Source organism: Nomascus leucogenys, chromosome 22a, assembly GCF_006542625.1.
Source record: "Nomascus leucogenys isolate Asia chromosome 22a, Asia_NLE_v1, whole genome shotgun sequence".
Classification (NCBI taxonomy): domain Eukaryota; kingdom Metazoa; phylum Chordata; class Mammalia; order Primates; family Hylobatidae; genus Nomascus; species Nomascus leucogenys.
The window spans coordinates 141,084,781-141,098,114 of NC_044402.1; the positions used below are offsets into that span (position 1 = coordinate 141,084,781).

At 60.1% G+C, this 13,334-nt stretch overlaps 1 protein-coding gene across 7 annotated transcripts in view; it reads right to left on the reverse strand.

Annotated features, from left to right (window-relative positions):
• The window catches only part of KIF1A (kinesin family member 1A), a 112,986-nt gene that overhangs the window by 31,728 nt on the left and 67,924 nt on the right, over positions 1-13,334 (reverse strand). For 6 of the 7 annotated variants that reach the window (XM_030804224.1, XM_030804222.1, XM_030804221.1 and 3 more), the window contains 6 exons: positions 12,500-12,769; positions 5,592-5,710; positions 2,362-2,447; positions 1,155-1,293; positions 854-1,025; positions 543-633 (listed from right to left, as the gene is read on the reverse strand). In XM_030804224.1, coding sequence (XP_030660084.1) covers positions 543-633; positions 854-1,025; positions 1,155-1,293; positions 2,362-2,447; positions 5,592-5,710; positions 12,500-12,769 — 877 coding nt within the window. The remainder of the gene's footprint in view (positions 1-542; positions 634-853; positions 1,026-1,154; positions 1,294-2,361; positions 2,448-5,591; positions 5,711-12,499; positions 12,770-13,334) is intronic. The other variant, XM_030804223.1, reaches the window with a different exon arrangement.

Here is a 13,334-nt window from a genome sequence, read left to right on the forward strand (position 1 = left end):
TCCTTATCACCGTTAGGCACCTCTTTCCCCTGCTGCCCCAGGAGCCCAGTTCTCCTGCCTGGAGGAGGAGCTGCTCCGCCCTAAAGGCCCCTCCTCTCCATCATCCTAACAGACCGGCTGCCATCACTCTCCTGCCTGGAGTTTTCCAGACCTCTCAGGACGTTGCCAGCACCCTGCAGCCCCTGTGACCCTGCCTCCTTCCCATTCCCAATATCCAAGCCAGGGCTGCCCTGGCTGAGCACCCCGGCCCTCAGTACAAACCCCAGGCCCCACTGCACCTGCATCCAGCTCCCCATCAGCTCTACGCTCACCACTGGGCAGCTCTCAGGGGCTCTGAGTGTCCCCCATCCCCCAGTTGTAAACCCATCAAGGGTCTCCCACTGCCCAGAAATTGCTCCTACATCCCGCCTGGAACCAGAGTTTCTGGTGCTCAGGGCAGTCCTGGCCCACAACTGGTGTTCAGAAGAGGGAGAATGAGCCATGCTCAGAGAGGCCCTGGGAGGGTCAGTGGCAGGGATGGGGAGAAGCGCCCAGGGACGTACGTTCTGGACGTGGTAGAAGCCGAGTGGGGGGCCTCTGCCTGTGTTCTTCAGGGGCTCCGTGGAGAAGGCCTCATCGTGGCGGTGGATGAAGCTGCAAAGCAGAGGAGATGCTTTGGTGTGGGGTGAGGGACTTGGAACAAGACCTTACCAGGTGGAACCCACCTCACATGAGGGTGCTGGGGCGTTCAGGGCCTGCGGGCTGGGCCAACACAGCACCAACATGGCCTGCTCTCTGCTCAGCGCCCAGGCAGGGGCGCCTTGGGCACAGAGTCTGTGCACAGCGCAGGGACACAAAGGCAGCAGGGGCTCACTTGAACTGGCAGAAGATGTCGGCATATTCGGCAGAGATGCTGGACGCCTGCAGGACTGTCACACGGAAGGTGAAGGTGCTGCCCAGGCGGAGGTGGTCCAGGGCAGCATCCAGGGGCCCGTCCAGGGCAGCTTTCTCTGAGCTGTCTAGGAGGAGGCCTTCTGGGGGCACTGCTGCTGGGAGTCAAGGAGAGAGTCATGGACCTCCAGACCATGCTGTCTTCCAGCCACAGGCCTGGGCCGGGCTCAGGAACCAGGTCTCAGCATGCCCCACGCCCTGGGCCGCTGGGGTGGGCGACCCACCTGAACAGGTGTTGTTGTTGACTTCGTCAGCTGAGGGCCCCACGTCTGCGCCCTGGCCCTGGCCCTCCACGATGCGAAGCTCTTCCTGGGAGGTTCCTGAGCGGGACATCCCCACCACGGGGCAAGACTCGGACTGGAACTGATCAGAGGGGGACCAGAGTCAGAGAGAGCCAGGAGCCGGCTGGGGAGGGGCACCATAGACCCTGTCACAGGCCCACGGGAGGGCCGTGCCGCCCAGAGCCTGGGCTGGGGCCTCCATGAATCCACACACCAGACCTGCCCCTGCCTTATAGGGGGGCACCCACCTCCCCAGATCTCAGTTTCCCCTGCTATGGATGTGTGTCTTTGGATTCTATAGCCTATGGCTATGTGAGGTCTGAGCTGTCCTGGAAACAACTCACCACCCACCTCTTTGCTCTGGTCTTCAGTTCTGCCGGACCCCCCCCCGCCAGGGCCCCTTGCCCAGCAGGTTAGCTCTCTCCCCTCCCCTTCTTGGGCATCCCCAATACTGACAGTCCCTTCAAGAGAAAAGGCGTTGGGCAGACAGACGACCCTCGCTCAGGGAGTAAGGCATTCAGGTTCCAGGTGACAGCATGGCCAGGTGGGCATGGGTGAGAAGTGAGTCTAAGAAGGTGGGGACAGGAGCTACCTGAGCATGGCCTGGGTGCACTTTGGGGACCTTCCTCCACCACTCTCTCTCTCAAGAGCGGAAGAGGAGACTGAGTGGTCCAGGTGCCAGTGGACACAGCACCGGCCCTTCACATGAGGACCGCAGGTAGGCAGCCTCAGGGGGCCCCCTCATTCTCACTGGGGGGCAGGCAGGGAGCAGGCGAAGGGGGCAGTGGGAACGCGTTGTCCTGTGGGGACCCAGAGGAGAGCCGGTCCAGAGAAGGGAGACAGGGTGGGAGGGGTTGCACCTCAGTGTCTGTTCTGGAGGCTCATGTTGTCCACCTGCTCTGCGCCCCGGCTTGGACCCTGGAGCGGCCGTGGTGGGAGATGGGCAGATCCAGGGGTCAGGGCAAACCCGGGAAAAGGGGCATGGTGTGCTTAGAGACGGGGCAGGCTCAGTGCTCTGGACCAAAGGGAAGAACCCCAAGAGGACTCAGGGCCCGTGGGATGGGACAGGGGTGTTAGAGAAGCAAAGTGCACAGGACTCCAGTGAGCGCCAGGCACCTCCAGGTCTGGGACTTGGGAGGGAGCTTGGTACCTTTTCAAAATGCTGGTCGTCAAAGGAGATTTTAGCAGTTCCCGACTGGCGGACGCCGGAGCCATAATCAGGGGCCTCTTCATCGGCTGCAGGAGAAACGGAGCAAATGGTTGGAGCCCAGCTTGTCCCCTGAGGTGGGTGGGCGCAGAGCCAGGCTGGGCCACCCTGCAGTCAAAGTGAGGGCACAGGAGCCAGAGCAGGCAGCAGGCCCCTGACCGAAGCTGCTGCCTGTGGCTCAGTGACAACCAGGGCATGTCCTGGCACACTGACCACCTGCCTGTACTGCCCCGGGGGCCCCAAAGCAGCCACGGCCTCATCACAGCCCACTTTGATAGGAGTCACGACGTCTATATTTTCAAAACCAAATCTTGCCCGCATTCCCAGGTGCTCAAGCAGAAGCTGGGTAGCCCCTCCCCATCCCCATGTGCAGAGACCACCCCACCAGCCCTGCTGGTCCCACCTCCAGAATCACGACGTGCCACTGACACCATCTGGGCGAAGCCACCACCTATCACCTTCCTAGACATTCGAGGGCCACCATCCGCCCCTCCATGCAACTCCCCAGGCCTGCCGGTGCATGCGCCCACACTCCCAGCCTTCAAAGCTCTCAGTGGACCCGCTGCCTGAAGCCCTGAGCTCTGTCCTGCCATGGTCTGTGACAGCCAGCGCCTGCTCATGGAGGAGTCAGTGCTGAGGGAACAGCAAACTGACCTCGCCCGGGTCACGGGCAGGGCTGATGAGACTTCTGAGACCACCAATGCAAGCGCTGGTGCCTTTTCTAAGTTCCCTTCTCCACCACCACAGGCATTAGACAGGGAAACAATTAGGTGTCACCCAACATAAAATGATGCAGTTGTAGGATGGCCGGCAGGAGGCTTGGTGACCCAGCCCAGGATAGGAGCACTTCCCAGGCAGTGTCCCAGCCTGGTTTCCCAGTATATGACCTGGGATAGCAGTGGCTGTGGACCTGGGCACACAGAACTGGGCTCAGAGCTGCTTTGTGCCTTCCTAACTGGTGACCCTCATCTGAGAGGTGGGGGTACCTCTCAACCCCACAGGGTGCAGGACAGAGGTAGAGCTTTGCACTGAGCTTGAACTTTGCATTGAGCTTGGGAAATGGGCAACCTCCACGTGGACCCCAGAGAACCCCTCTGACCAAGAGCAGACCAGGACAGCAGCTGCCCTCACAAGGACATGGGCCAGCCCCACGGCCTCTGGTGCAGCCCCACTCTCAGGAAGTGGCTGTCAGGGTGGGGGCCAGTGGGAGGAAGTGGTCAGGATGGCTCTGCTCAGCCATCCTGACCACTTGGTAGGAGCTGCTGCCACAATGCAGGATCGGGAGGACCTGGCCAGGTGGGAGTGGCCCCTCCTGGAGGGCAGAGGGAGGTGATAGGTGCTCCCAGCTTCCCTGAGCATTGCAGCCCCAATAAACACCCCACCTTCCAGCAGCAGGGCTGGGGCCCTTCCCTGGTGCTCTCCCTCACTCCCCAGCTGGGCCCCCTAATTCTCAGCACTGTGGTATCACAGTGACTGGATGACAAGCAATGACATGGCCAGTGGGAGGTACTTTAAACAGCATTTATAAATTATGGGCTAGGCTAGGCTGGGCAGGGTGGCTGGCCGGGCGTGGTGGCTCACGCCTGAAATTCCAGTACTTTGGGAGGCAGAGATGGGCAGATTGCTTGATGTCAGGAGTTCGAGAGCAGCCTGGCCAACATGGTGAAACCCCATCTCTACTAAAAATACAAAAATTAGCTGGGCATGATGGCGCGCCCCTTGTAGTCCCAGCTACTCTACTCAGCAGGCTGAGGCAGGAGAATTGCTTGAACTGGGAGGCAGAGGTTGCACAGTGAGCCAAGATCGAGCCACTGCACTCCAGCCTGGTGACAGAGCAAGACTTTGTCCAAAAAAAAAAGAAAAGAAAAGAAAAGAAAAAAGAAAAAGAAAAAGAAATTATGGGCTAAGGATAATTTAACATTAGAGTCAAATTAACTTCATTAATTAGGTGGGATTAAAATCGCCCAAGGCAGCCAGGATAGCAGGGCCAGGAGGACCTGACATCTTGCATCTTGCGGGGGATATGATATATCTCAGGGTGGAGAATACGAGCCATCTCAGAGTTGGGGGACTTGCCATCCGGGCAGGGGTATGGCCATCTCAGCCTGCTCCAGGTCACTGCTCTGAGCAGCCCCAGCCCGGCAGGCAGGAGCCCCCCTGCCGCCATGGATGCACGTCCTCTCTGCATCCATCTGCCTGTCTGTGTGTCTGTCTGTCTGTACTACTCCCTCCCTAGGGTGCCCAGGCAGCCAAGGCCTTTGAGAGGAAAAAGAGTGGTCCCTGGTGAGGGGAGACCTTGGTGGAGGAGCCCGGGGTGGGCAGGGAAGGGAGTGGGACCTTCCCTCACCGCGCAAGCCGCCTATTGCCCTGCAGCTTCCAGGCAGCCAAGCTCTCTCACATCTATGTTCTCGAGTACCCTTCAACATTCCTATCAGGTGGGGAGCATTACAACGGATGCCGTTTACATGTGAGCAAACCAAGACTCAGACACTCTGGGGCTGTGCTGGTGCCTCCGGCCATCAGGAGCAGGCTGAGCAGCACCAGTCTCCCCCTGCCACAAGGGAGGGGCTTGCATCTTCAGGCCCAGTGTGGAGTGGGACAGGCCTGTGCCTGAGAGACCAGGGAGTGCATCAGGGAACCAGAAGCACCCCAGGGAGGGCTGCCCTGAGCAGGGCCTAGGGGCCAGGCACTGGGCCTCACAAGCCTTTCCTGGGGCTGCAGAGACAGCCGGGTGGGTGGGATGTGTTGACAGAGAGCACCTGCTCTGCAGCAGGCTAGGGGAGGGTTCCAGGTGGTCTTGGGTCCATATGGGGCTGCCTGATGGGAAGGTGAGACCTCCAACCAGAGCAGGCTCAGATGGCACTGGGCTCAGCCTGCACAGCTCCCAAGGCACCCCCAGTTGACCCCAGGGAGTCCAGAGCCAAGAGCTGGGCAGCAGGGGCTTCCCCTCCAGGGCCCACTGCAGGGCAGCAGCCCGGGGCGCCAGCCCAGGACAGGGTGGAAAAACAGCTTCAGGTTGACCCCAGGGAGAGTGGAGGGCCAGCTGAGGCCAGCTTCCCACTAACCACCACATGATGCCAGAAGGCCCTTCTCGGGCCCAAGCCTCTGCCTGCAAAGGTGAGAGCCAGCCCCAGGGGCTCCAATGCCACACACGGCCTTCGGCCCACACGCACCTGAGATGGCCTGGACAGCCACGCGGAGGAAGCCCTTCACCTCGCCCTTCTCACTGACGATCGCCACACGGTGCACCAGGGGAACGGGGTACAGCAGGTTGCTCAGGTACACGAAGGCCCTGGGGGGAAGCAGAGGCCGCGGTCATGGGCCACCCCTCCACGCGTGTTCTGAATGGCAGCGGCAACAGCATGGCCTGGCTCACGACACAACACGGAGCTGCAAAGCAGAGGGAAGCCGCCGGACAGGACAGCCAGAGCCAGGACAGCAAGAGCGGGCGGGGACAGGCAGGGTGGGCACTCGGAGGAGACAGGAGGTGGAGGGACAGAGAGGAGGACGAGGAATGAGCTGCGGCGAGCAGAGGCACAGCCCAGTTGGGCCCGGACCTGGCTGCCTGAGAAGGGAGCAGCCGAGGAGGGAGGTTTCAGCCTGCTTCAAGGAGGACGGGGGCCAGACCAGGACCCAGACCACACTGCACTGCCCCCCTTTTCACACTGGCACTGATGGCCAGCATCGCTCTACCTCCTGCCCACTTCCCAGGGGTCCCTGATGCTCACAGACCCCACAGAACCTCTTCCCCAAACAGAAACTCGGCAGATGGGAGCTCCGAGGTGAGTTGGCCAAGGCCAGCCCAGGGCCCAGGGAGGTGTGCTGAATGGAGCCCTGAGGACACCCCCAGGGCCACGGTGCAGCCCAGCCTGCCCTGTCAGTGACCCAGAGCACCAAGACCCCCCTTTCCCAGGACCGGCCTAGGCAGAGACCACGAGCACCTATAGTCGGTTGCCAGATAGCTGCTGCGTTCCCTGTGCTGACCAATATGTGGGCAGCTGGAAGGACAGAGAGGACCCTGGAAGACCCCAAGCCACCCAGCCAGGGGGAAGGATACCCTGCTTCCTGCTCCAGGCAGGTGCAGCTCTGAGCACCATGACCTCTGGCATGGGAAAGGGCCGTGCCTGGGGCCCTCAATTCCAGAGCAGACACTGATGAGGGGTTGAGTGAGACTCAGCAGGCTGTGAACACCCAACACCTCTCTCAGGTGGGCTCCTGACCTTGCTCCTTCCACACCCTAACCCCCCTGACCTTCCTGCAGCAGCAAGTCAGAAACCAGCAGCACAGTGGCCCCTCCTACTCATCAAATCCATCAGTTCCACCTCAAAAGTCTTCAAGAAGCCTCCCTCAACTGCCCCATCACCACCAGCCACCCTGCCATGGCCCCCACAGCAGCCAGAAAGGTCTTAAGGCACCGGTCAGACACATCCCCCCATGCCCTTGGTGACACCCAAGCTCCTTGCAGGGGTGTCCATGCCCCACATGGCCCTGGGCGTCCAGGCCCTGCCTCCCCATCACAGTCAAGCTCAGCCTTGTGGCCCATGGGTCCATGGATGCCCCGGGTGTCTCTGCTTCCAATGCAGAAGCCCTACCCTCCATCTCATCTGCTGCCTCAAGCCTCCTCAGATGCCCCAGCGTCCCAGTGTCAGGACCTTCCCCTTGGCTGTCTCGTTCATTCTGACTTTACACATCCCCATGGAACCTCCCTTGCTTTCTGAGTGGCCCTGCTAAGCTGAGACCTCACCAATGCCCTCACAGCAAAATGGCCCAGGCAAGGCTCGAAATAGGAAAAGGGTCTTGCTGCCCTCCAGGGGCCTGAAAGTCTCCTCAGGCCTCTCTCCTAGGGTAAAGGAAGCCCCTGGTGGCTTCCTGGGCCCTCTCCCCAGCACAACGCCCCCTCTGAAGATGCCCCCTGAGAAGCGAGTGCCCCACACCCATGGAGCCCGTCAGGGACCTGTTACCCACAAGGCTGCAGGCGGCTCTGCCTGACTTAGGTGTGGGGGCTGGGGCTCCACTGCCCTGGGCCACCCACCCAGGTTATGTCTGGAAGCGCCCATGGAAGCTCACCCTGGCCCTAGTCACAAGAGGACGCCGAGGCCCACAGGGCGGGGCCCCTCCCCACAGTCCTGCTGGGTGCCCCGCAGACAGGGACTCACCAGCATCCCCTTGGAGGGGGACAGCAATGCCTTCCCTCCCCAGGGCACCCCGGGCTCCTGAAGGAGGGTCTCTGCTTGACAGTGGGGTTGGGAAAAGGGGCTGCTACAAACTGAGCAAAGCTAAGGCGTCCAGGAGTGGGGGTGGGGAGAGCCAGGACTTGGGCCACCAGACAGCATGACTCTTCCCCATGGCTAGTGCACCACAGTGGGGAAGACATAAGGAGATCAGACGGGACAGCCCGTGCTGCGGGGCTCTGAGCCAGCCCCTGCCCTCCAGCCCCCACCCACCCCACCCTTTCCCAGAGCCAGTGCCCACTGCAAAAATCCCAGGGTTGGAGGGCAGAAGGGCACTGAGGATGAAGAGACTGCCTCACCCCACTCTGCAGGGAGCCCACAGGGTGGTGCTCAGAGAGGGGGCGGGACCTGGGACCACTCCCACTGTGGGCCAGGTGAGGACCTTAGGCACGGGGTCCCTGAATCCATTGGCACAGCCTCACAGGAAGGAGAGGGTATAGCTGTCCAGGGCCACCCAGACCGGGTCAGACACTACCTTTCCTACCCCAAAGACCCCTCGCCAGAGCTGCCTTCCTAAAGCTTAGGGCAATTCCACAAGGGCTGCTGGCAGCGAGCAGAGCCCTGGGCTCTGGGGCCATCCACATTTGCCACTCATGGCACCACAAAGGTGACCCACAAACTTCTGAGCTCCCCAGGACCACATCCAGAGGGAGGAGACTTCTGCACCTGAGCGAGGGAAGGGGCCACCCCCTCCCCACTCTTAGCTCTCGGGGTCTCACACTGACCCCCTCCTCACTCTCCCCCACTGCCCTGAAAGGCCAGGTCCAAGGGGATCTGAGGCAGTGCACAGAGAGGTAAACTGAGGCAGGGGCCAGGCCCATCCCAGGTCACATGGTGAGGCTGCAGCAGGCAGGCCCCATCCTGGCTCTCTCCACAGGGCCTCCCTGCTGAACAAACCCCGTGTAGAACTGACCTTGAGGGGACGCCTTCTGCCATGTTGTCAACCGTGGGCTCAGGCACCAGCCGCACAGCACAGACTCGAGTGCCCCACAAATCAGATAGGGGCTGGGCTCAAGGAGGAGGCCCAAGCCCCTCACAACCCCAGGCTCAGATCATCCCATTGTGAAGCAACATGGCAGAAATCATAGCAGCCAGCATCTGTGGAGGCTCCCTAGGGGCCAAGCACAGTGGTGAGCACACGGGGCCTTTTGCTCTTCTACCTCCTGGGAGGCAGTGCACCCCTATCTCCTCGACAGGGCACATCCTAATAAACAGCCATCTCAACTCAACCAGCTGCACCCTTCTTTCTTAGAGATGCACAAAATCCACCCAGGGTCTCAGCACACTAGAACGATGAAATATGGTACTTATACCTCATTGCAGAGAGGATGACCCTGAGGCAAAGAGATTAAGGAAGTCGCCAGGGCCTGGCAGCGAGGGCCTGCAAGGGACTCCTCTCCAGCTCAACTGTGTGGACACCAAGCTCCACCACTTACTTCTAGGGCCAGGGTTGCCTTCCATGGGCACTTCCCCACCCACTCTGAGTGGGCAATTAACCTGGGCACCTGCTTAGTTATCACAGCTGATTAATTAAGCAGATCGATTGTTTCATGCTTTTTCGGATTGTCCTCATGCTGGGGGCTGGGGGGACCCAGACACTGTAGCATCACAGACTGCTGCTAACTGCTTTCAAACAGATAGGCAAGATGCAGCCCAGACTGTGCCCCAAAGGTGGGGACAGCTGAGGGTGGGGCCCGAAGGGACATCCAGGTGGAGGTTATACAATGAAAAGGACCTCTGGGGTCTGACACCAAATGCTCCCCCATCTCTACTGCACCCTGTGAGCATCCTCATGGCACTGACCTCAGGCCCCAGGCCACCAGTGGGACACGTGGATCTGGCTGTGGCTCTAGTGCTGGGTGCCCTCCTCTCCCCACTGCCTGTCCCAGTCTGCCTAGCTTGGTGATAGACTTGTTCAGCCAGAAGGGACATCTGGGGCCCTGAATCCACTGCCCCAGTGGCAGCACCAGCCTCAAGAGAGCTGTGAGCTGGGCCTGGAAGGTGCCTCCCTACTCTGTGAAGACCCCATGCCAACCAATGCACCTGAAGTGTGAGGTGATGGGGCAGAGCACTGGTGCCTGGCATCTTGGAGCCTGGCATCTCTGCCCAGTGGAGACACCCTCCAGGGCCGCAGGCCTCACAGGCCTGGGCAGGCCATGCCCCCACCTGCCCTCTGGGTGCCAGAAATAACCTGACATCAGTTGGGAGCCAGAACGTAGCCCAGGCCTGTCCCTACCAGCCACAGACACACCCAATGCAGAGAGTGGCTCTTAGGATCTTGGGCCAAGAGACGCCACCCACAGCCATGCTACGAATACCAAGACAGAGGGGCCCTAGCCCGCCGAGAGCACCATGTGGGACCCAAGAGAGTGGCGTGGCCTTGCCAGCCCAGGGGGCACAGAGCTGACCCTGAGTGAAGCCCTCGAGCTTGAGCAACGTTTATCGACCCAGCCCTAGACACCTGCGCTCCCTCCCCAGCCCTGCTCCCCTCCCAGGGACCCTCATCCCAGGCAGTCAGCCTCTCGCCCTGCTCTCTCTGCAGCCCCTGTGCCCACCCACCCTTCCCATGTTTCCTACCCCTCCTGTGCCAGGGGAAATCAGAGCCTCAGGCCCACTCCTGTTGGAATATGGGCAGTGGTCACCAACCCACCTGCCTCCCCAGGTCACCTGGTGCCCCAGACCACCAGAGGCAGAGGCCCCTAGGGGCTGACTCTGGCCTTGGGTGAGGAGCCCCAGTGCAGAACACAGGAGGCCAGTGCTGGATAGGCCTTCCGCAGAGGCCAGGGTACCTTGAAGCAGACTGAAACCCAGACCAAGAGAGAGGCAGCAGCAGAGGCAGACAGAGCGAGGGCTGAGTGTGGCGGGAGGGAGGGAGGAGGCAGGCGCTAACCACAGATTGGTGAGGTGCAAAGACGCATGCTGGGACCCAGGGAAGCCTTTCCAGAGGGGACAAGAGTGGGTGCCCCAATTTCGCTGAAGCTTTGGAGAGAGAGCCAGCAGCTACCAGAAGGTTAAAGGAAAATCAACGAGGGGCCTTCCCAGGGCCGGGCCTGCACAGCTGCTGCACGGGAGAAGCCAATTCTTGCCAAACCAAAAAGATCAAGATGATTCCGAATGAAGCCCTTCACAGACCACCCCGCAATATGGGGGCCAGGTCTCTCTTTGATGACTTTTGTTTGGTTTGGTAGTTTTGTAAAATCTCAAATCCACAAAAGGGGAAAAAAATGTTAGAAGGACCCAGCTCTTTCTGGCTGAGACTGCGAGAGCCCCACCCCACTTCTCCTGATGTCCTCATTCCCCTGTGCGTCCTCATCCCTCACCTACCTGACACCCGGAGCCACTCCTGGGGCCCAGCAGGTGCAGGGGGCCTGGCCCTATAGCCCGGGGCTTTCTGAGAGAGGCCTGCATGGAACTGGCCTTGGGGTCCGCTGCTCCCTCTTGGGCCCTGCAGAGTGGGAAGCACAGGCCCAGAGCATCTCGGAGGGAGAGTGCCACAGGTTTTTATCTGTTGGCCAGCTTATCTCACCTCACAGCCTAGTAACACTCATGGAAAATTAATCAGAATAAATCAATAAATCCATGGCACGTGCCCATGAGGACCTGCTGTCTTCCAAGAGGGAGGGTGAGGCTTTCCTTCCACCGTCTCCACCCAAGGACAGAGTAAAGCCCACGTAAACCCTGCGATCTGGGGCCACCCTTAGCCTTCAGCTGTCAGCACGGCTGCTCCAAGCTCCAGACTTCTGAAAACTTCCACTGGCCTAGCCCAGGGAAGCAATCTTAATCGCCAAAAAAAGGTTGCTATTAAGAATTATCTTATGACATTCATACATGTAAAATATATAAATTCAGCTGTTTCCTGAGCTGACTTTCTGACTACTACAGCCAGGTTTCTAGATCTTTCCTTCACCTGACTTCCCTTCCATGATAACAAGAAGGCAGCTGGATTTGCCAAATCTGCCAGCAGGGCGGGACGCCTGCTCCCTGGGTCTGAGCTTCCCCAGCCTCCATTCTGTCTCCCAACCGTGGTCTCTCATCCATTTGGGCAATGTGATAACCAGCTTCTCTCTGCAAAGGGCACATTCCATGAGGGCATTGGGCCACATGCCCCCATCTCTGGCCATGACAACCGAGGAGGTCAGCAGGGATAGAGTCGTCCTCACCTTTAGACAGGCATGGTTTGCCCAGGCCCCATCGCTTCAGAGGGAGATGGGAGGGTTAGCAGCTGCCTCCCACTCCTAAAAGGAAGGCCTTCCCTGGCCTCAGGATGGCTGCCTCTGAGTTCAGCTCCTTTCTCCACAGAGAGTGGAGAGCACTGAGAGCAGCCAGGAGCCTCTGTCTCTTCTGGATGACAGCTGAGCTGGGGTGAGGTTGCCTCCACTAAGACAGTGTTGATTCCCAGAAGAATGACAGGATGGGCATCCTGCTTGGGGGCGGCTGGCCCTCACCTATCAAATGCCCCTCGGGCCCTGCACTGGGACTTTCAGGGAGGAACTCGGCCATTGGGTGCCTGAGCCACTCCGGGGTTCCTACGGCCTCTCTGCAGAAATAGTCCCACCTGCCTGGGGCCACAGCTGCAAGCTCCGGGGTGCACTAACTCTTCTGTACCTGGAACCCGGACTCTTCCCTGCTGGCCCAAAGCGACCTTCTCCAGGATGGGTGAACAGCCCCACTGCAAGGATGCAGGGCCCAGGGGCCCTCGGGTGCTCTCCTCAGGAGGCCAGCCCCTCCACCTGCCTCGCCTGCCCTGGGAGGGCCCGGGCCAGGCCCCAGCGGTCCATCTGTGCCCGCAGCAGTGCTCCTGTGCAAAAGAGCTGGGTCCTCCCCAGCATGCTCTCCTCGACCTCACCAACCTTCCTACTAAACTGAACAGGGGGGGCCGGTCGTAAAACGGGTCCCGGCCGTCGCACAGCGCGTGCTCCGGAAAGACGTCGTCCTCCAGGTCCTCCTCCTCCTCCTCATCCTCCTCCTCCTCCTCCTCCTCCCCCACGCTCTGCTCCTCGGCAGGCTCGGTGGCGTCGGAGTCGGGGCTCGAGAAGGTGGGGGAGGGGGTGAGAGCAGCCATGCGCTCGCTCATGCATGTGTTGAGAAGAGGGTAGCTGTTGCAGCCAGAGATGGCTGAACTGAGGTTAGTGCGACAAGACAGAGAGAAGTTAACACCAGCGACTCGCAGGGACAAACAGGGGCCGGGGCCGGGGCTGGGGGGAACTTCTGTTTAAAACCAAAACCAAACACACAGACCATCGAGAATGCTGCTTTAAAAAATGAGAGAACCAAAACTGTGCCCCCAGGCTTGGAAAGCAATCACATATATGGCCAGCAGGAAGGTTCCAGAAGGTTCCGGAGGACACCTGCAGGCGGGACTGAGAACAGGGGTCTCGGCTGGGAGTGGCTGAGGCCATATGAGGACCTTGAGAGTTTGGCCACGTTGAGGCCTCAGAATACCACAGTCCCATGGGGTAAAGTGTGCTGGGTGCAGACCCCAGACTGGGAGACCAGGGAAGGAGGCAGCCATTTCGAAGGCTCAGGTGACACAGCCCTGCCTCCATGTTCCCATCCTCAGGGCCACCAGGTGACCCAGAAAGTTTGCTTGGGAGCCTCACATATTCATACACATGGACTCATGGGTTCTGGCAGCTACAGCCCTGCAGTGGATTTGGGTGGCAGTGCCAAGACACCATCTCATGT